At 38.1% G+C, this 24,199-nt stretch overlaps 1 protein-coding gene across 1 annotated transcript; it reads left to right on the forward strand.

Moving 5' to 3' along the window:
* Positions 1-55: 55 nt before the first annotated feature.
* Positions 56-22,496, forward strand: elp2 (elongator acetyltransferase complex subunit 2). The gene is made up of 22 exons (XM_077196189.1): positions 56-258; positions 530-608; positions 742-812; positions 1,695-1,836; positions 2,762-2,839; positions 3,072-3,136; positions 3,236-3,302; positions 4,258-4,401; positions 4,747-4,830; positions 4,984-5,084; positions 11,255-11,383; positions 11,527-11,676; positions 11,782-11,973; positions 12,409-12,478; positions 12,588-12,686; positions 13,638-13,695; positions 15,455-15,527; positions 16,213-16,402; positions 19,006-19,127; positions 20,526-20,653; positions 20,752-20,865; positions 22,065-22,496. The coding sequence occupies exons 1-22, from the start codon at positions 127-129 to the stop codon at positions 22,228-22,230; spliced, it is 2,454 nt and encodes an 817-aa protein (XP_077052304.1). The 5' UTR covers positions 56-126; the 3' UTR covers positions 22,231-22,496.
* The last annotated feature ends 1,703 nt before the right edge of the window (positions 22,497-24,199 follow it).

Consider the following 24,199-nt stretch of genomic DNA (forward strand, 5'->3'; position numbering starts at 1 on the left):
ATTGTTTTTCAATCCCATTCAAAACTGTATCACTAGAGAAACCTATTTATACTCAATATTTCAGGAACTACTATCATGGCATATTCTCCCGGTTCTTTTTAACTGTAACACACAGCAGCGTCGAAGATGTCAGCGCCTGTAATGGACACATGTCATGTCGCTTGTTGTGCTAATCGCACTCCAAATGTTGTGTCTTGGGGCAGAGGAGGTCTCGTCGCATTTGGGACATGCAATTCAGTTGCCCTTTATAATCCACAGGTACCGTCTGATTGATTATTTACTTTAGTTGAATCGATGCTGATGCACTGTGGCATATTATTGTTACACTTACATTATATACTTACACATGTTCCGATTCTTTAATGCAATTATATGCAAACTTAAAACTCAAAGCTATGTAAGTGTTCCTTCTGATAAAGCAGTTCAACAGTAAATGTGTTTAGTGAACTGTCAAATAAGATGTGACAGGTCACTGATACTGTGACAGGTTTGTTTCACCCTAATTTTATTTATTATTGATTGTCATCAGGAAATAAGGATTGTCGAGTTGCTTAATAAACATACTGGAAGGGTGAATGCTGTCCAGTGGGTTCATAAACAAGATTGCAGTAAGTATTTGACTTAAACCATCATTAATAAATTATCTTTATGCATATAGACATTATATTTAAACTTTCTGTCACGGCCAGAGACAATAAAAACAAAGGAACCTGTAGAAATGTAAGCTGTCTGTTTCTGTAGGTCCGGAAACCCAGCTGGTATCTGGTGGGTCAGATAATAATGTTATTGTTTGGGATAAGCTGGATGGGAAGGTATGTGTTTCCAATAACGATAAATAAAAATACTTTTGCTGACAACATAATTGGGTCCTTTTTGTTATGCAGTACTTTTTTTTCATTGTATAGTTTTTTCTTAATATATTATAAAATCTTAAATCAGCAACCTTTAAAGATTATTTATTTTTTCATTTTTACAATAATTTTTTTTTTAATTTTACATAAATTTACTAGAACTGATGTTGCCATTTTGTTTTAAAACCATGTACTCTGGTTCTATGCTCTCAGTATCACTTTCCATCTATAGTGTTTTGTTTTATCTTTGGAATAGCAGCCAAATAGAATAGAAAGCTTTTATTGTCATTATACTCACGTACAATGAAATTAGGAAATGCTTTCCTTGGTGCCGGAAAAAAATATAACACAAACAATATTACATGCGACACAAATATTAAACCTATTTTAAAAAGTAAACAGTTATGTAGTCAAATATTTATAAATATTGCAACACATCCATAGTGATGCTTGTGGAAAGCCAGTGGAAAAATTCTAGAGAAAAACTGTAATATATGTCTATATATTATGAAAATAGTTCAATTAGATTAAAATAAATGGATTAAAAAAACTAAAACTAAAAAATATAAAATAAATATATAATCTATTAAAAAATTAAATTAGTTTAAAATGCATAAATATAATTGATTCTTATAAATAAATAATTTTATTACAGTAAAGCAATGACCCAGCCAATTATCATTGTCAGTGTCAATTATATATATATATATATATATATATATATATATATATTCTGTGAAGTAACTTATCTTCTGGTATATTTGTCTATAAATGGATAATCATAAAAGCTTATATGAGCACTTCTTCTAGTGATTTGAGTTGAGTTTGTCCCTCTTTGCTCAGTTCACAGCATGTGCAGTGTGTTCAGGACACTCAGGGCCCGTGTGTGCAGTGGACGCCGTGTCTCTGTCCTCCTCTCACTTACTGGTGGCCTCAGCATCATCTGACTCCACTGTTAAACTCTGGACATGCACCTCTGATACAGGTAAAATAAGAAGTTAGCTATCAGTTCATGAGACTGTGGATTGAAAGTACTCAATCTATTAATGTATTTTTTTAATAAGTGTCTGAGGATTTTTCCAATTCTCCAAGCCTGACATCTGCTGGTCGGTTCTTGTAAATGATAACTAGCCCTTAATTCAAATTCAGTGCAAATTTGTCATCATAGTGATAGTCGAATTTGCTATGGATTGCGACCAAGAACAACAGAGATTAAATAGTACATCAAACAGAAACATTCTAAATATTTCAAATAATCCTGATACAACGTATCTCAAACATTTTAAGCAGCATAACTGTTTTAAACTGTGATAAGAATAAGAAATGTTTCTTGAGCTGCAAATCAGCATATTTGAATGATTTATGTAGGACCATGTGACACTGAAGACTGGAGTAATGATGCTGAAAATCAGCTTTGCATCACAGGAATAAATTACCTTTTAAATTACATTATTTTTAATTGTAATAATATTTCACAATATTATAGTTATTTCTGTATATTATTATCAAATAAATGCTGCCTTGCTGAGCATAAGATACTTTTTTTTAAATCAACAAAAGAAATCACACCAACCACAATCTTTTGAATGGTAGTGCATTTGTATATATTCAATATGTTTAATATGTCTATATCTAATACATGTGAGCATGTCATGTATTCAGTGACTTTAGACAAGTCACATTTACATAAGTATAAAGAAGAGGCTAATCATGAAGGAAATGTGTCTTAACTTTAAGTCTCTCCCTAAACATCAATGAAGATTAAGATTTAAGAATTAAGAGCTCAAACTATAAATGAAAGCTCATTTAATATCAATACCCTACTTTAAAATAACAAGTTGTTATTTTTTTCATAAGGATTCATTATGAGTTAGACGGGTTATTTCTGGTGTTTGTTCTCTCTTCATTAGCTGAATGCCTCCAGACCGTGTCTTTTGGGAGTGGGTTCATGATGGATGTGTCCTTGGTGCTGTTGCCAGGCAGCAGAGGTAAGCTGTGCCTGGAGCTCCGTGTTGATTTGCAGGACTGTTCATCCCTATCACAGGTTAAAATCTCATTCAGTGCTTTAAAAAATGTCCTGGGGCGACGTTAGCCTGCCCTCTTACATTATTCACGTCTGGTCTGTAGCTGTATTTTACTTCTAGATGGCGTGAATAGACTTAGTCTCTTGTCTGCCTCATATGTCCATGTGAATGAGGAGGATAATTCCATATCTTGCAGTTCCAGTGCTGGCCTGTGGGGGAGATGACAGCAGAGTTCACCTGTATGTGCAGCTCAGTGGACAGGTAAGACTGAGGTGTCTTTACTTTATATTAATGCTGTAAAATCTGTTCATATTTTGCATGTCATGTGGGTGTGTGAATGTTAACTGTGGTTGTGTTTAGTTTCAGAGGCTTCTGACCCTGACTGGACATGAGGATTGGGTCCGATGTGTGGAGTGGGCCACGAAAGGTTGGACTTCTGAATGGAATAAATGTGCTTAGGAAGAAAATATATTTAGTGTGGTTGAAATTATATATTTGATAATAAATAATTACCTTGATAGACACAACAAAACTAAACTTAACCTTTGTAGAATTGATGTCAGAACAATTATTTTTAAAGACATTTATACTTGTACTCGTACACGCTTAAATTGATCAAAAGTGACAGTAAAGAAATTTATAATGTTACAAAAGATTTCTATTTCAAATGGATGATGTTCATTAAAGAATCCTGAAAACATGTATCAAGGTTTCCACAAAAATATTAAAAAATATTGGACTTGCATCACAGGAATAAATTACATTGTAAAATAAAAAAAATAGAATATGTAAAATTGAAAACAGTAAATTGCAATGCTATTTCCCAGCATTACTGTTTTTACTTATTATTTTTATTATTATTTTTAATCGAATAAATGCATTTTTGATGTGCATAAGATTCTTCTTTCAAAAACATTTTGAAAATCTTACCGACCTGAACTTTTGAACGGTAATAAATGTCTGGTAGCTGTTAGGTAATCCTAGCTAAGATATTAAATGATAAACATATTTAAAATTTAAAAGCCTTCTGGGAAAACAAATATAAACGACTCCAACAGAATGCTTTGTAGACTGTCCCTCCTATCCAGGTACCAACCAGAAGTTGACCACATTGACTACTTGTTAATAAGTAAAAGATGTAAACTATATTATTATTTGTATTGGCTATTTATTAAAAAGATACATGTCCCATCCAAATCAAAGACCCATTTAATACATATGATACAGTAATGGCAGTGAAAAAGGTCTAAGGATTTTAAATGTTTTTTTTCCCCCCAAGGATTTCAATATTTAACCGGGAAAGCATCACATACTACTTTGTCTACTAATTTTACTACTACACATACTACTTTTACTTTACTTGTGTTTCAACTGCTGAATAGATGGAGAGCTCTGGCTAGCCAGCTGTTCTCAGGACTGTCTGATCAGAGTGTGGAGACTGTTTGCCAAGACTGTGGCTGAACCGGACCATCACACTGACGCTGTTATTAAAATGAAGGAGAACATCTTTCAAGTGTCTGGAGATGGTGAGGCTGGAGGCTTTGCTCGATTGTAATTTAGTTGTGTGATGACTTATAGAAATTGGTTATTGTTCAGTTGAATAGTTGCTTGATTCTCTTTTTAGTTTTGAAACCCTGTCTTGGTTTATAGATACTTAAAATCAAGGATTGCGTATCCGTTGTTTTGTAATCAGAGTCCAAAAATGACCTTGCCAGGACCTAAATGCAAAAATTGACTGGCTAGTAAAGAGTTTATTTCGTCAGTAAAGAAAAATGTGCAAGGATAACAATTTGCCCCTCACCGATAAATAAAGACATACTGTATTACTGTCATAACTTATGTTTATTTTTTTCTCCATGTTTGTGCTCTAGAATTTGCTGTGACTCTTGAAACGGTGTTGGCTGGACATGAAAACTGGGTTTATGGAATTCACTGGCAACCTCCATGCGTCAAAGGTATTCCTGAATGTTTTCATTTGATTTATTGTCATAATTTAACTGTAATGTGCTGTGAAATTAATTACCTGTTGACAATGTATTATTTTGTTTGTATTACCTTTTTGTATTTATCCTGTCTCTGCCTGTGTTGTTACTTGTCTCCCCCTGCAGGTGACTCAGTGGAACAGCCCCTGAAGCTGCTCTCTGCCTCAATGGACAAAACCATGATTTTATGGGGGCCAGAGGAGGATTCGGGCGTGTGGGTGGAGCTGGTAAAGTCACCTTGTTTACTACTAAATAAATACTGTCATTGGAAAAAAAAAATAGAAGGTGGATTGGAAGGCATTATGTACTTTTAGAATCAGATTCTGAATCACGCCAAGTACCGTGGGTTTACTATGAGCATAAATATAAAAAAATATAAAACAAATAGAAAAATAAAAAGAGGAGCAGTGTAAATTCTCACAGTTTGAAGTAAGAAGCTGCAGTATAGCTCTCTGAGTTATGTGTGTTAATGTAACCCATATGAGACAATAATGCTGGGTTTTTTGTTAATATGTAATGGTAATGTCCCAAGAGGTGGATAAGAGACCATGGTGGATCCTGAGTATAATAATAAAATAATATAATATAATAATAATAAAGTAAGTTGTGGATGGAAAGAAACTACTTGTGGCTTGAACAGTCCTGAAATCTACCACCATCTCCGCACTGTTTCTCAGCATTAAGCTCCAGGTTGTTCTGACTGCACCAGGCCACCAAATAGTCAATCTCACACCTGTAGGCAGACTCATCCCTCTCAGAAATGAGCCCAATGAAGGTGGTGTCATTCGCAACGGATTGGTGACTGGAGGTGCAGCTGTTAGTTAAAGCCTTGGGGGAACCAGTACTGATGGTCCGAGAGTCAGAGACTTGGTTTAATAACTTTATTGTATTAACAAAAACTAGTTTCGGACTGCTATTTAACAGCCTTACTTATAATACTGTTTATTCATCGGTGTTAGGGAAATTCTAAGTAAAGCGGGATGGTACTTGTGTGTGTCAATCATTTTTGAGAAATAAATGTGCTTGGTTGAAATTCTTAAAAATTTGGTTCACGGCTTAATGACCATGGGGAAATGTGGGTCCCATGGCCAAACCAGTTGAGAACCACTGTGTTAAACCACAGTGTGCATTGTTGTTTTTAAGTATTTATATAGCACCTTTCAAACAAATCTGATGGAATGCAAAGTGCTTTGCAAACATAAACAAGCAATTAACAAAGCAATTGACAAAATACAAGCAATGAAAATGTTATGAAGATGCATTTTGCATTTTTGAAAATGCAAAATGCACAAGCAATGAAAATGTTTCTGCTCTGGGTCATGCGGGATATATCTGCCCTTTTTCGGCTAACTGTGTGAGGGACTGTGAATGAATTGTGAGTTCCTCTCAAAAATGGGATGGCGATACCTCAGATAACCTTAAATCGGGACATCTGTTGTAATAAAAGGTTTTGATCGGCATTGCCACAGCAGATAACCGCATCGGCTGTGTGGTTGATTAATAAGAGGGAGTCTCTTTGATGTTGGCACACAGACAAAGGTCTCTGGGTTCAGATTAATGGCTCCTCCTGATTCTGCCACTTGAGGCGTTCTAGTATGATGATGCACGTGTTTTGTCATACTAAGGTATGTCCAATTAAAAATGAAAGGCTGTGAGCTGTAGTTGTAAGAAGAGAGAGGTTGATTTCAGGTCTTGTGTTGTACCTGGATGCAGTGCTGTTGTTCCACATCTGTTATTTCTGCACTGCGTGTGTCTTCTGTATTGAGTCGTAAAGAGCATACGATATGAGGTAGGTGTGAACTGGGTTATCAGATGTGGATGAGAGCCTTTGAACTGACAGATTCATGGAGACTAAGGAAATAAATGTGGGTTTTCATACATCCTTTCTTACATACCACGGCTTTAGTTCAGGCTAAGAGATAAGTAACAGAATAAACAGATATAATATGTGCTCATAAATGGGGATTCATATTTTAATTTGTGCACTTGAAAAAAACAAAACTAAAACTGATAAGCTTATAGCATAAAGGCCCTTTCACACTAAACATACATATTTGTCAAAATAGATTTTGAATAGACACAATGGTTTCCTGTGTAGCAATTTACACCAGGAGTGAACATTTAGCTGATGACAAGCAACGATTTTGTGAGTGTGTAGAATTATTATAATTTTTTGCAGAGGATGAAGCAAGTCGGGTCAATAGTATAAGCTTAATTATAATTAATTATTAACTAATTTAGAGACATATTTCACATTTTTTTTTAATAGGAAATACAAACACAGCACTTTATGCAAACAATTACATAATAAATTAAATAAGGCAGAGGCATTTTTTGGACTTAATCTCACTTTATTTACTGATTGTTTTTGCTGCTGATCTTTGATTAAATCCCACTATTCACATTAGCTTTGCTTAGAGCTGGGCGGTATGTTATATATATTGTGGTGATAATATAGTCTTATCGGTGTCTATCATTAGAGATTTTGCTATATAGTTTGTGTCGTGGTATGTAAATATATCACTTTAGAGTGATAAAGAAACGTATGAATTGACAGCAGACTAATATTCCTGTTGCAGTCTGTGTCATTAATGTTAATCACAAAACAAAAGACAGAGAAAATCACTCACTGCTCTTGACTGAATAAAGAATAATCTGAATTTAAGTGAAGACTTTGCAGTGTTTTATATTTACATTTGATTCAATTTCTGTATACAATACAGTATTTCTTACTGTATTGTATTTGTCCTATTGTTTGTCATTTGCATCTTTATTCTTATATTTAATTAGGCTGGCTAACGTCAGACCTCGTCTCATTGAGACGTGGGTCTGGGAACCACATGTTCATTTTCTCGTATTTGAGGCGTGGTTTACGAATGCCCAGAGCCGTTTATTGCGTGCTACGAATGTCTATCAAATGTCCTGTACGTAGCTCATAGCCAATCGTTTCAATTATACCAGATGACGTATGTAGTGCGACAGAAATTAGACGAGGAAGAAGACGATGGGTCAGAGATGTCGTCATCGTCTTGCTGCTCCCTCTCCGTTCTGTGATTGGTCCCCTCGCTGAGGCGAAAATCTGGTCCATGGAATCCAGGCTGCCTAGCAGCGTGAATAAAATAGCGCTGCGCACAAGGCAGCATGGGGAAACCCAGGCTAATATTAAATAACAAAACTAAAATAATGAAAAGAACTGTTTTGTGATACGATATGTATTGTTATCTTGAAATGAAATCTCATATTGTGAAATAAGTATAAACATTAAAGTAATAAATATTGGTCATATTGCTCACCCCTATCTTTGCTATAGTTTTGGTGCGAAAAGGCCTGTGCTAATTACTTAACATAAACTGACATATTTGTGGATATCTAAAACTTGCCTTCATTGCACAGTTATTGACTGACTGCCAGTGCCCTACTAAGCAGAAAATGACCAACATCGCTTTGGCTAATTAACACATCTACAAAGAAAAGTCTTCTCCATAATGATTAGACTAATTGGTCAGATTTAGTAGAGAACTGCTTTGGTGTGGAGTGGCTGGCAAACCGCTGGGTAAAGTACACCCTCCTAATAAGTCATGAACTGTGTGGGGTGGGTACTGAGACTCTGTTGTGCTAATGGTTTGTTCTCTCTGATAGACCATGGAGAATGGATGGATTATGATTATAGATCTTAAACATCTAGACCTCATCATGACCCACACACACCTCCAGCTGGCATACTATTGAGCTTGCCTCAGTATCCATCATTGTTGCTTTGCTCACTTTAAGCTTCATGAATCTCCCATCTATACAGGAATGAAACTATGAGTAAAGCATTAGTTTGTCCGGTAGCGATTACCTTTATCTTGTAAGATAAAGTGCAAGATAATCCAAGTAGTCATTTAGCAAACGCTTTTATCCACAGTGACTTGCAGTATACTTATTAAATCACCCTGTAACAGCCTGCGCTAAGTAACTTTCAAGGGAATAATGCTGATAGTTAATGGATTGCTTCTGGTGGGCTTCAAACCTACATGTACCCATTTTTTTTAAACGTTATATTTTAGAATCAAATCTGCTGCCTTGCCGTTGTTACCAGCCCAGATCTTTTAACTTCTAGGCCACATCATTCACACATGACCTGATGTAGTACTGAGGTGCTGTTAATTTCCAGAATATTAACCTCATGACGAGTTTCGTGGTTCCCCGCATTGTTTTCTTTTCTACTGTCCCAAACTTTGTGGTTGTGTTACAACACACATTTTGCCACAGATCCATATCAGTGTTCCATCCCTAAACAAGAGTGATTGCACATTTTACCCATGAGATTTGACCGTGATATACGAGTAGCCATGTGGATGGAATTCAAAATCAATCTGGTTAATGTTGCATCACTCTTTCCAGAATAGCTCGCAGAGATCCGTGCCATTCAAAGTGAAGGGCTCTCTTTATCGCAGTCATTAGTTCCGCCATATTCACTCCGTAGCGTAGGATATGCTTGTGCAGGGCATGCCTCACTATTGACGTATACCGATGCATTGATAGCCCTTACGTTTGGTAGTTTGTGGATTTAGGTTTAAATCCGTGTTTTCCAGCCAACATGGCTCTGTCTGAACTGTCCTGCATGCCTTGTGGCATTGTTAAAATCTCAGTGTTAGATAGCTGATTTGTCCATCTAGTGTTGTCGTTTTGATGAAGAGCTTAAGCTTGCCACCTGATCTGGCAATATCTTTGAGACATGCTCTGCTGGGCATGACAAGAGACTGTGAATCATTGAGCGGTGACACCCCTGAGCGCGAGGGATCACCGCTGCTCTTAACACGGCTGCTGGAAGTGTCTCGTCCTGCTCAAGGTCAACAGGATACACCATTGTGATGCCTGTCAAGTGTCAACTGAAATTTTCATACCTGCTTTTCACAGCCGTACGTGTATTTAGATGAAACTACAAAATTATTTCTTAACCCTTTCAGTGTGTATTGGTAATGCAGATGTTGAGGCTGGAGCATCAGTCTTAGCTTGCACACAACCATAAATAAATGTAGAGGCAGGTTATCGCTGATGGCATAATCAGGACTAATTATCTTGTTTTATACAATGTTACCGCTTGCTCTGTTGCACGACTCACTTCCCCTATTACCGTGAGACACTCGAGCTGCATTAAGCATGTTAGACACGGGCCAGACAGAGGGCAAGCCGCGCTACAGTTTGCTGAAAAACAATTACAGTGCTTTGGTATTCATAGCCCAGCCCAGTCAGGGGAGTTTACACGGATTCATTCTTCATGTGACCATTTTGTCTCCTAGCCTTCCGAGGCTCATATTTGATTTAATGTGTGCTTGATTACGTTTAGCATCACATTAATGCATTCAAAGGAAGTAAACACGATTTATTTCTCATTTAATAGTCTCTTCTTTGCATGCATTGTGCTTTTCGCTTGTCGGCCTGATTAATTGGTGTCCTCAGACTGTTACTTAACAGAGATGGAGCACAGCTGTAGACTCTCAACTCAGATTGCTCAGGATTCATGACTAGTAATTAGCGTCCTGCTTGACCAGCCGGTTTATCAGGGGCAGTGACACCAGCAAAGGCCACTCTTATACAACACTCACCATCAAGAACGTGACAGAGAGAACAGAGTGTAGTTCCCAGGTTTTTGTTTACCTATAAAGTTGCTCTTTGGGATTGAATTTTAGCCAGCCCAGGCAATTAACTAATAACATCTGCAACACAATGTCATTCTCTCTATATAATCAATTGAACAAAGAACCCCAAAAAGAGTTTATAGTTCTAATGAACATTTGTGAACAGCATTGCAAAGTTGTATGGTTGGAATTACAGCTCTCAACCATTAGTTAGAACCATAGTTTCTTGTTAGAATGACATGGGCTTGTATAGCTCATACTATTGAACAAAATGAGCACAATCTATATAATTCATGCCATATATACAAATTACACTCGCAGTTTAGTTTGTCAAGAGAATGAAAGTGCCGTTTTTGAATAGTGCGGGTGTATATGTGCCCTAGTACCCTGAAGGAACTCCAGAATATGACTTGGGGAACCTGTGATTGAATCAAACATCTGGGAATAAGGCAAAACAACGGAGAATAAAAATAGCGAAGTACTTCTCAGATGCATTGCTCATTTACAGAAATAATCTTTTACATTTTGCCAAAATGATTCAGTGCCAGTTATTACCACCTTTGTGACGTCAACTAACGTGGTTGAACGACGAACTTGTGACAAAGTTAATCAATACTTAACTTGATTAACAAATAAAATCAATACTTCTTATTTAACCGACATTTTTAAGTAGTTACAAGAACATTTCTGTTTTGATGTGTAGTAGTGTACACTAGAATATGGATAGGTTGCATAATTATTTCTCCATTATTTCTTGTTGACCCCTAATTAAGGTTCGTGTTGGGGAAGTTGGAGGAAACACCCTGGGTTTCTATGGATGCCAGATGAGTCCAGACGGCTCTATGATTTTGGCTCATGCCTTTCACGGAGCGCTGCACCTCTGGCACTGTGACAGAAACCAGGTCAGATGTAACTGACAACATCCTTCAGTAACAACTCTCTATATGCAGACATTATTGTTTACCTAATAAAAATGTGAAATAGAAGTCTATTATGATTTATAGTTAATGGGGTGAATCAATATGGCGATTTGTGTGTTGCACAGGGAGAATGGAGGCCTTGTGTGGCCATTTCGGGTCACTTTAATGCAGTGCATGACTTGAGCTGGGACCCTGAGGGAGAGTTTATCATCACTGTCGGGTCAGACCAAACCACTAGACTCTTTACACCCTGGACGAGAAAAGGATGCTCACAGGTTTAAACAGCTATCAGCACTTCAACCCATTGATTTTTGATTGATCAAACACTGTCCGTTTTTTTTTATATGGTGAAGATTGATCAACTCGTTCTGTGTTTTCAGATTACTTGGCACGAGATCTCGAGGCCGCAGATTCACGGCTTTGACATGCAGTGTCTGACTATGGTGGGGCGTTTTCTGTTTGTGTCCGGTGCTGATGAGAAGGTCCTGCGGGTGTTCAAGGCTCCACGGAATTTCGTGGAGAACTTGGCTAACATATCATGCACCTCTCTGGAGAAACTGCTGGGCTGTAATGTAAGTACTTAGAATCATCTCATCTTCAAACTTTAATTAGATGCGTCAAATAAAACCCCGGTTTTAATTACTCTTTGCGCTGTTTTAGATCATCAAGAGATTTTAAGATGAGTCTCACATTTTTCCATTATACTAATGCTAATGTTTTTGCACATGCTCTTAGATATATAGCTAAATTAGTTGGTAAATGAGACGGCATAAATGACATTCTCCATTCAGGTTGATCTTGTGTGTCACTCGTCTCGTGGTGACTCAGTCGTGCTCGTATACAGAAAAATTGCAAGCATTTTGCTTTTATACAACCGTATATACAAAACGTTAATTTGCATTTCAGACAAAATTTTACCAGTTAGTAATGCAATACGAACAAATGATTGTATATAAGGGTTTATATAGAGAGGTTTTATGGTGTAGCTCTGTCTCCTGGGTGTTCAGGATATAGCAGACCTCCCAGAGGGAGCCAGCACTCCTGCCCTTGGCCTGTCCAACAAGGCAGTGTTTCAAGGTATGAACCCTTTGAAATCGTTGGCCACAGGAGAATTTGCATTGTGCTGATCCTAAGAGAGTGGTGAGGCAGTTGCTAACCTTTACTGTGGCGTCTGATCTGTTTACAGGTGACCTCGCATCACAGAGCTCTCAACAGGACAGTAAAGATTTCAATAGCATGTCCGACCAGTATAAAGAGTCCTACTTTCATCCCGTCAAGCTCACAGGTACGTACAATTTTATACACTCCAGTGTTTCTCAAGTGGTGGGTAATGTTACGTGGTAAAAAAAATAAATAATAGTTTGGTTTTAGTGAAATTACCTCTTTCTCTCTAAGTAGGCAGTTCTTTGCCAAAATATAATATACAAACGGCTTTATGGTAATATTTAAAAGCTTGTGAGAATAACATCACCAGTTAGATACTGTAACTGAACAATTCCTCCTAGAGTTACTCATAGAAAACACTACATTTGTGACAAGCAGTTATTAAAAACTGTTTTCTCTGATTTATTAATGTATCTGGGGCATGAATCAGAGATACTGGAGACAAATGAGGGGGATGGGTGGAGGGTGAGTGTTGAAGCAGGGGGGTTTATGCCTCTATTGCTCCGGGCAAACAGTAGCAAACATTGTCAATTTGATTGAAAAAGCTCCTTAATCTGGAATCATAATTAGAAAGAAGGCTTATATAATTGCAAAGTTAAAATATTGATGACTCTGGGCTATGGGGAGCTCAATGAGGCAGACACAGAGTTGTTAATGGAATAATACCACTCTCTCCATCTCCCTTCTTCTGGAGGGGCAGAGAGGGAAATAATTAAAATAAAAGAGCAAACCAGGGATGAATTAATAAAAAAATAAAAAAACGCCTGGTCTCCATTCCATTTCAATTGGGGCATGTTTTGCATAAGTGTCTGTGTATCTAAATGAGACAATATTATTTCAGGCTTGCACAAAGAGAGCTAAATATGATTTACACCATGTCGTAAAGCTAACGGCCATTGAAAATTGTAGATAAAGCTGCTGTTGTTCCAAACAGCTTTGAGTAAATTGCTCTGCTGTGTATCTGTTGCTAAATGAAAAGATGAGCCTTTTGAAAAATACGTCTATAGGAATCTGCTCATTTCTCATACTAACTATGTTTATATTTTGTGACTGTGTGTGTGTTTGTTTCCAGAGCCTCCGACAGAGGACGACCTCTTGCAGAACACACTGTGGCCAGAGGTACAGAAGCTGTGAGTCTCCCATCAATTCTCATTTGTGTGCGTCTGCCCTCATTGGATGTTTTGCAGCAGGCACTAATGCTGCACCACATTATTGTTTAAACAGCTTGTGTGACATAAATAATGCAGCATAATAGGTATTTCGAGCTCACAAGAACAACCATTTGTCCTGTATGTTGACACTAAACAAGAAAAGACAGAATTGTTAAGTAAAATGCCTTTTTTTTTCTTTCTCTCTTCAACTTCCTACATTGAAACTAAGGCAGGGAACATACTGTATGCAAGTATGTGAATAGAAATGATTCAGGTTACGCAAGTTCGATGTTATGTTCTGAAATGTCAGACCACAGTTTGTTGCTTTCTCGAGTTTTAGTTATTAATAATAATATTTAAAAAAAATTAACAACCAGTAGCAATTATTTTTAAATGTCTAATAACCAATATGTAGAACTGATATTTAACAATTGTTTCATGTATGCGTTTCGAACAGTGGTACTTTAAAATTATCATTATGCTACAAAAAGCTTTAAAAAATAAATATTAATTATGAATGTTGAACAATAATATCATACACATAATGTCATAAGCTCTTTAACAACACAAAAGACACTTTAGACAAATGTTTACTTTTCCCTCAGATTTCCATGGTAAACTGTCTTCTTTGATCAGTTAAGTCTTTCAGGTCCACTGCTGTCATGGAATAACAGTTCAGTGTCATTTTAGTATTATTTATACACTGTTATAGTATTTATTCATATTTTTATTAATTTTTATTTTGTTATATGCTTTTGTCATTTTTATTCAGTTTTTTTTATCTTTCTATGTAGCTTTAATTTTTATTTCACTTTTAGTTTTACTCATTGTAGTACTTAAACTTATTTCAGTTAGTTTCCAAAGCAACAAGCAATATTTATTTAATTTCAATTTAGCTTTATTTGAATAGTTTTAGTCACCAAAAACAACACTGCAACAGTGTTGCTGCAGATTAGCTTGGTGTTCAAATGTTTACTAGCAAGCTACCTGAATAGTATCCAGTTTAATAGCAGAGACATTTGAAGTCTCTATCGAACCCTTGCATACTGAGGTTTGTTATCGCCACAGCAATGCAAAGGGCCTTTGCATTAGCCGAACATTTGTTCCTGTGCTTACTTGCATATAGTATTTTCTGGCCTAAGTTTTTGCTGGCAGAGAATAATTCCATAAAATGACACACGACTCTGACATTTGCTGAAACTGTCTGCAATGTATTGCAGAATTGGTTGCTCAGTGGCATTTTGCACTGGTTGGTGGGAATAATGGGCATATTATTCAAAACAAGATTTGTGAAATTATTATTAAACATTTAATGGGGTATTTTTCACAATTAAATATGAATTTTCCCCAAGGCATTTACATTCAATTGAAATGTACAGACTTGCATTATTTCAACATGCTCATAAGAATTCAAAGTCGGTTTCCCTGATACACTGGATAAACTCTAATAATTGACATACACAGCTGTAAGCTTTGACAGCCTGGCTTCACAAGCTATTCATCCAGTGCTGGAAATTACTAAGCAGATCTGCTAATGGCTGCCAGAGCGCACTGCTTTCTTCCACTCCCATAAGCACAGGAGAGAGCTCACGACAGCCCTGACACACAAATCATCCGTCGTGTTTGAATCACCGCCCCGACTGTCTCTGTGAACCTGTCACGGCGCTCAGGCTTTATTTGTGTGCAGGTACTGACAGAGCCCTCATTAACATCCCCTATCTCCGTGTCCTCTCCGCAGGTACGGGCACGGCTTCGAGATGTTTTGTCTGGCGTCTGATTCTGCGAAGACTGTAGTGGCCTCGGCATGTAAGGTACATTCACACGGGTGACCAGATGGTCATTAGTGTCACACAAATGTAGCCGTGGACTGTAATAACAGGACACAGGAAAGCATGCATGCATTAAGCTGGACCGATCCTTAAGTGGTTTTAAATATTTAATCATTTGCCTTTTTAATAAGCTTGTGTCAGTTTAGCCCCTGATGTCCACATGCAAGTTAATTTTCCTTCTCTTCGATGTAATGAGCCGCATATCGTATTAAAAGCGCATTGAACTCTCATGATCAGAGCTGGTAACCAGCCTTACGTGCCCTCCGGCCGCTGTGACACACATTCTGAGACAGTTGAAGGGAGATCATTGGTTTGTGTCCTGGTCTGGCCCCCGTGGTTCTGCCAAACCCACTCTGATCGCACACAAAGCCCTTCCGAATGAAAGCACATTCTGCGTGTCACCTGCCATTGTTCCCGCTCGAGCGGAGCCTGTGAGGTTTATGCAGTGGGGCTGATGGCGGGCTGAAATGGAGGTTCTGCAGGCTCAGAGGACTTTGCTGTGGACATAAGGTTTATCCTATAGCACTGCTGGCTGAGCCGCTTCATGTAGGAGGGGTGGGGGTGGGGGGTTGAGGTTTAGAGAAAGAAGACAAGCTCTGCTGAAAATGTGAAATGTTTTAATTTTTGTCTGTGGTTTTGAAAGATCTTGATGTGTCTTATGCCACAGGCCTCTAAACCAGAGCATGCTGCCATTCTCCTGTGGAGCACAAGTTCCTGGAAACAGCTTCAGTCGCTGCCCTGCCACAGCCTGACCATCACTCAGATGGCCTTCTCCCCAAACGGACGCCTTCTGTTAGCGGTTTCTCGAGACCGCACCTGGTCATTATGGAGACGTGGAAACCCTGACTCTGATACAGGTGAGCAAACCTGTGGCCAATAATTTAAATGTTAATATGACTATATAGGGACGTCCCGCGTGACGTCACGCCATTTGGAGCAGCCATTTTGACGGAATAGAAAATGCTATACCGCCGGTGATAATACAGCTCGTCGCGAAATATTTCTATCATGCACGAGCGATGCTGTGCAATTGGATGCGATCAGATACGTGATCATACAAAAGGAATATCTTTATACCGTATCCCAAAAGAAACAAAAACGGAGAAATAAGTGGTTGGCGGCAATAAACAGGCAAAACGCTGATGGCGGTGTTACTGTTTGGCTTCCAACTCAACACAGCTTTGCACTCTTCATTTTGGATCAGGTAAGTTGTCCCCTCGAAGGCTAATGAATGATTTCTCGGAGTTCGGGATCAAATGTTATAAATCCACTGTTGCCATAGAAATCCGCAATGTGTGTGTGCACGCTACCATTCAGCATAACATAACAGGGCTCTCAAGTGTCACGCATTGAGCGTGACAGTCACTCATTTCGGCAATTAAAAAAAAAAGTACACGGTTCTAATGGTGTATGGGTTGACTACATTTTCTACGTTTTTTTTGTAGCAGTGAAACCAACATTAGCTAGAAACAGTATTAAAGTAGTAGTAAAGAGTAGAGAAGAGAGCCGTGGAATTGCTCAGTTAGCTTCAGAGATTCAGTAACGTTACTGGTAAATGCATTTACCTAACACACTGTAGCCCAATGTCAAAACGTTTTTATGTAATTATATTATTAGTATAATAATATACTAATAATATATATTACCCACGGCAATGGATCTATTATTAGGGGTGGCCCACCCCTAATAATAGATCCATTGCCACTGAGTAGCTGACGGATGTATTCCGTCAAAATGGCTGACACGCGGCTAGGGGTCACGTGACTGGGAGATCCCTATAATAATAATAATAATATTCTTATTAATCATGATAATATTATTAAATAAAAAATATGAAACAAAATAATAAATATTACCATATTCACTGCATTTAAGAAAACTACTATAGTAATAATAATAAACACAAAAATTGATTGTACCACCTGGTTTGCTGTGCTAGTTTATAGGACTGTACAAAAAAAATTGTGATTGTCAAAATGACTGGTTAATAAAAATAATTATTATTAAATAAAATATTCAACAAAATAAATTCACTGTAATATAATTGAGTGTTTAAGAAAAATAATACCGTAATGTTTTTATTTTACAGTACAACTGTACAATTACAATACTAATGTTTATGGCTGTCTTAATTTCTTTATTGTCAATCATTAAACCAATGAGCTTTTAATTTGGTGAAAACCGCAGGGAGCCCTTAAAGCATGGGTCACCAATCTCGGTCCTGGAGGGCCGCTGTCCTGCAGAGTTTAGCTCCAACCCCAATTAAACACACCTGAACCAGCTAATCTCAGCTAGTCTCACTAGGCATAATAGAAACTTTCAGGCAGGTGTGTTGGACCTGGTTGGAGCTAAACCCTGCAGGACATCGGCCCTCCAGGACCGAGATTGGTGACCCCTGGCTTAAAGCATTTATTTTTTTGACAACAGCTTTTCATTATAAGTTTGGGAAGATGGTTGGTGCATATTGCGTTCCCAAATGCACGTTATAATTGAACCAAACTCACAGCAGATGCAGAGATGAGTTTGAGAGAACAGATCCACTCTTGAGACAGAGACTGAGAAAACTGCAGCAGATCATGAGCTCCTCGCGTATAAAAGAGCGTACTGTTGTGCTTCACTCTAAAACATGCAAGCAATTAAATCCTAGCCTTTGCGATTTGATAACCACACTAAGCCACATTGTGATTTAGTTTTTATTGTGATTAATCGTGCAGCCCTACATAAAACCCCTCACAAGTAACGTTCAATAAGATGAATGTGAATGCTAACAGAGAGCTTCCTCCAGGGTTTATAGACCTCCCGACTCATCGACAGCTTTTACCTTCCTCCATTTCTCCCTGTCAACACTGAGATTGGGGACTTCAGATGTTCGCCCACTAAGATTCTCCTGGCGTTTAGCAGCCGTTGCGCCACCCGATTCTTCACGTGTATTCTGAGCATACGGCACACGGCTAAATCACTGTTGACACAAGGTAACCAGAGGAGCGTCTGTTTTTCTTTCTCCATTTTGTGATGTGTCCGAGGCATCAACGAGACATGCCGCAGTCTGTTCTCGTTGAGGCTGGTATTACTCAGCCTGTATGCAGCAGACGTGGAGAGGTTAGACAGTGTCACAGCTGATCAGAGAACAGTCCAGTATGGCGGTCCAGCTGTGTCATGTATGGAGAAATCTATCCGTGGCTGCCTGAGCTTAAATTAGCAGTGTTTCGGTTGGTGTATTCAGGGCACACGCTGGCCAAAGTGACATCATCAGAGTGTGATGACCTCGATAGCTGGACTTTGGGTGACCAAAAATTCAGTCTAGAGAAATTAGAGCAAGCACAGAGGCTAAACGTTTCTACATTTTACTGTTTTGTGAATGTAAATTTAGTAATGATACAGATGTGAATACTCTTTTGTGTATATCACATCACATTTGTTGTCTTTTACGGTTTACCTATTTTTGTATTTTTTTTTCCAGAGACAAGCTTTTCTCTCTACGCAAACACTAGCAAGGACACAGCGGTTCACACACGCATCATTTGGTCATGTGACTGGAGCTCCGACAGCAAGTACTTTGTGACATCAAGTCGAGACAAGAAGGTAGGTCCAGTTTAACGTTGAACTCAGCAAGTGTTGCGCTAGTCCCCATGGCAGTTGTTTTGAAATTGTACGGCCACAGTTGTGTGAATGCAGCATTATGTAAAAGTATTCAGTTACACATATACCATTGTAGAAAACTAAAATGTCATATAATGGAGGTACTGGTGAGTTAAAGTTGGGTAATAAAGAGTGCAACAGTTCGAAAGTAAAATCTCCATTGAAAAATAGATTTCTAACTATAACGTCTAAACCTTTAAAGAAAGACCTACAGTTAGTTTCACTTCACCAAAGGCATATACCGTTGATTAATATTTTATTAATATATCTTAAAGTCCCCCTGTGGTGAAAATTAAGCTTTTAATGTTGTTCATATGTTTATTTGATGTTTTTAATATGCTTTAAGACAAACCATGTACAAATTCATGTCAAGACCATTGCTGAGTATTTTCTCCTTAAAACGGCAGAGAACCAAAGACAGTCTCAAAAAGGCGGCTTGGAATCGCTGCTGTTTCTGACGTCACAAACTACCTTGTAATCAATCATGTCAATGTGTAATCATCGACGAGTGGATCTCTGAGCTGGTGTGAGTGAGTGGAGGCGGGGCTAGTTTTCATATTCATAGAACCGCGTATCCTAAATGAGGCAAGGGTGTAGAGTTACAGTCAAGCTATTTTAAGGCATGAAGGCATGTTTAAATATGTCATTTTGGTGATTAAAGAGGAGTTTTAGGGGATGAAATGATTGACTACAGGGGGACTTTAAATATCTTATTTTTAAAATAATCATGCTGTACCGAAAATTCCTCCAATTAGAGTCAGTGCAAGCTAATTTCGCCAAAAGACCTTGCAGCTGTATTCAGCTGGTCATGTGATCTCAACATGTCCACCCTGTTGAATGTGATCTCACCAAGTACAACATGTTCCTGGATCAACATCTTTTTTGATCTTGGAACAACATTCCAATCAACCAATCAAATTTGAGGGACAAGTTTTCAGTTTATGTCAAGTTTAAGCTTATAACCAGGATTAGGGGCTTCTACAAACCTCATGTGTTCATCTGATTTCAGGAATAAGTCATGGGTAGGGTTAGGTTTAGAGCTAGGGAATTTTCACAAAGGAATGTTGATCCAGTAACATATCTTATTTGGCAAAATCACAATGACCTGTCTTCCCCTATGAAGCGACCTGCTCTATGTAAAATAAAACCACTGCTATTAGACTACTGTTATGATCGGAGTTTTGATTATTCAGAAGTTCTATTCAATTCTTTATGTATAAAACCTTTTTGAATGAGAGTGAAAGGACTGCATGCAACTTTAAATAATTGAACACCTCTCTAATAAGTACACCTCTCTCCTGCAGTCTGAGCTTTGACATTTGACCTTGTGTGTGTTTGTAGGTAATCATCTGGGGTCCTGGTGTCGGTGAATGTGAAGGTGTAAGCGTGACTCCCTGCTCCTCTGTTCTGGATGTGGGAGATTCAGCCACTGCTGTGTCTATCTGCCCATTTCTCTGTTCAGATCAGAGGTGACCATTTTGCAACCAATGATCTTTATGTGACGCCATCATTAGAATTAACATCATGTATCTGGGACAAATGCTTAATTATACATGTATGTGTGTAGTTATTTGCTGGCTGTAGGTCTAGAGAATGGGCGGATTGTGCTGTATAAATGGAGGCCATCAGAGGATCTGTCTTCTGGATCAGACTGGAGCAGATGTGGAGAAACTGATGCTTGGTATCCTTTTTTCTGCTCATATTCTTACCTCCACTTTTTTATACTCTTGAAATCTCCAAACTAATGAGAAACATGTATAAACTAAAGAGAAGCTTTAAGGGCTTCTTGCAATTTCCCACCCAAATAAAAGTGAGAAGGTTTAACATTTAAAAAAGCAGAAATTTGGACAGCCATAAATATTAGTAATTTTACAGTTTTACTGTAAAATTATGCCTATAACATTATGCCTTTACAGTTTTACTGTAAAATTAGTATATTATTTTTTCTTAAATACAATATTTTTTTATTTTACAGTGAAATATTAGACTAGTTATAGTTCTTATTTTGTTTAAAGTTTTTACTTGGTAATAATAAAAAAATAGTATTTTTATATATGTAATTAGTAATATATAGTAATTATTTTATAAATGATTAAATTGTATTTACTGATTTGTAATCATGATTTTTTGTGGCTAAATTGTGCAGCCCTACAGTCGGCACAGAAAATATGACAAAAGTGAGCAGGTTCTTCAAAGCTGTTTAGCCAAAATAGACAAGCACATTATGCCTCACAAGCCCCTAAAAACAATCTCAATGTTTCTCAGTCTTCAACTTTCCTTCTCAGAGAGAGACATGATCTCAAGTCAAACAAGACAGTCGTACCTCCTCCCAGAAACCAGTGCTGGTGGTGTAATTGACAACAAAAGGGCCGCGTGTATCTGAGCTGGCCCACGCTGCTCGGGAGAAGCTTCAGGTTGATACGGAGGGCTCCCGTGGGCAGCTTCCGCATTGATCCGTGAAGAGAGGGAATGAGGTGTCAGAGAGAGGCCAGGCCGTGTTGTGCATTCTGTTTCTCGCTAGCTATCTCTCTCTCCTCCACAGCGAATTGAGTCCCGACTGGCTAAACTCTCTTTCTGTAGGTGTAATTGATAAACCGTCAGTGTAGGCACTTACACGTATCTCTTAGTAGAAGTCACTCACCTTAGAAGCTCAAGAGCTCACCTTGCATTGCAGTGAGTTCTGAAAAGCAAGATCGATTTGTGTGTTTATTCGTCTACCTGTATTATTTTTTTAAATTGGACAGTGTATAATCACCCCTTGAATTATTTGGACAGGCAGAGCTGAAGTGAGAAATCCAGACAAGTGTGTGAGGGGTGATTAGGGTTGCCTTGAATCAACGTCCTTCCATGCTTGTGTCTTTCCTTGACCACCCATCACAGTCAGAGTCACACACTGGTGGTGAAGAGGCTGCGCTGGAGGCCAAGGCCGGGCCAGGCAGGACATGGCGAGCAGGAAAGGAACGAAGGGCAAGCTTGGGTCCAGCTAGCCAGCGCTGGTGCCGACCATGTCGTCAAAATCTTCAACATCAAAATGTCAGCGCTGTGACGTGCGCTCTGGGTAATCTTCAGTGTGTCCAGCTGAAAAACGCAGTAATGAACTACAGTCGCCTGATCGGCTGTGAAGTCGTCAGCGTGTGCTGTTTTTCATGGGGGATGATGCTGGGAGCAGTTTTCTCGTTCCCTTAAATCAGCTTCTGTTCCTTGAATTTCAGCACTATTACTTATGACCTGTAAACACAAACTAATATACTATTTATGATGTATAAAAAAACACATTGCTCTGTATTACAATAAATGTCTCTTTTCTAGTAATGAAATGTCACAGGAGTGATTTATCTCAAGCTAAGTATAATTCTTTTATTGGCTTTTTAAAGCGCCCACATTCCATGAACGGCAGATCCGCTTGTAATAACCCACAGCCGTAAGTGACGGTAAGAGAATAGAAAATCCGGCTCACATCCTCTCGTTTCCAGTGCCTGAAGGACAGATGAGCATTCGGATAAGATGTACAATGAGCCGTGAGGGCCATAGACTCACCAGGCGTGAATCATTCACAGGAGAAATGGTGTGTTTCATTTAGGAAATGTGCTCCTTTTTATTGAGCGCGTCCTTTATTTAAACCAATGACATTCATTCTTGAGACATTAAAGGAATGTCTTCTGGCTTCAATTCAACTTAAGCTGTATCGACAGCATCTGGAACGTGCTTTTGATAACTACATAAATCAATGTAGACTGCAAGACTAAAATGTTAAAAATACTCAGGAAATACTTTTTTGAATAATAGCAAGACTTAAACATTATGTTAACATGGTTTATTAGAAGAATAACTTGCTAACTTGGTTTTTGCAAGGGTTATATGCATTTAGTCAACCTATCATGACGGTAAACCCTGTACATTTTCTATTGTATGTACAAGAACACCAGAAACGGAAACCATGTGAACACTATACTTCCAAATACTGACTGTTTTGGAAGTGTAGCTGCAAGACGACAAACAACATTAACACATTGTGTAAAATAAGAACTTGCTAACTTGGGTTTTTGCAAGGTTATATGCAATTTGCAAACTTGTCATGGCAGTAAACCCTGTACAAGGACACCAGAAAAGGGTTTTGTTATTTCAGCTACACGCATTAACATGTTCATACACTCAGTATATGAACACCTTGGAAAAATCACCATACTTGACCAATGCCAAGCCGTGTTCACAACTAGTGGAAAACCTTCCCATGTGTCAAAATGATTTTCAGTGGTAAACTTGAACATTTCTAAACTTTATCTGTGTCTTTTGACGCAATTCACTGCGTTCTATTTTGAGGACACCCGCTGGCCCATTTCTGTGTTGTGAGAAGTGAAAAGGTCTTCTGTGTCCTGTCTAGTACTGACATGTTAAATATTTGAGCACTTGATGGAATGGGAAAGCTGACTGTGACATGAAGGCTTCGTCCTCCACCATCTAGTTTGGCATGAAGTCCCTGCGCGCTCAATAATTCATAATACTGAAAGCACTCGTGACAGATTCATCCGCCTTGCCTTTCTGTTTGTTTTATGACTGTGTAAAAGTGTGTGAGAGAGATCAAAACATGCTCATTGAAAACTCAACACTGCGCAATGCAGAGGTGGACAGTAATGAAGTATATTTTCTTGAGTACTGTACTTAAGTACACTTTTTGAGTGTATGCGAACTATGGTTGTGTGGCTGTTTTTTTTTCTTTCTGATCAGTAGCCTATTTACAGACTACATACAGATAGATGTGTAGGCCTACCTCTTTTTGGGGGTGGTAGGACTGTTAAATAAATAAAAAAATGTTTAAGTTTAATTTCTATAGGTTTTGTAACATTTCTTAAAGCTCTTAATTCCACAGATACTACAAACTGGTCAGTGTATTATTCACTAGGTTGCTTATGAGGCGTCCTGTAACAATGAAACAATAATAAAACAATGCATTGACATTTACTTTTGACTAAAGTACTTTTAAAAACTTTAAAAACTCAAGTACTTTTACTTAAAAA

Source organism: Siphateles boraxobius, unplaced genomic scaffold (assembly GCF_051911475.1).
Source record: "Siphateles boraxobius isolate OS27281-9 unplaced genomic scaffold, OSU_SipBor_1 35, whole genome shotgun sequence".
NCBI classification, from domain to species: Eukaryota; Metazoa; Chordata; class Actinopteri; order Cypriniformes; family Leuciscidae; genus Siphateles; species Siphateles boraxobius.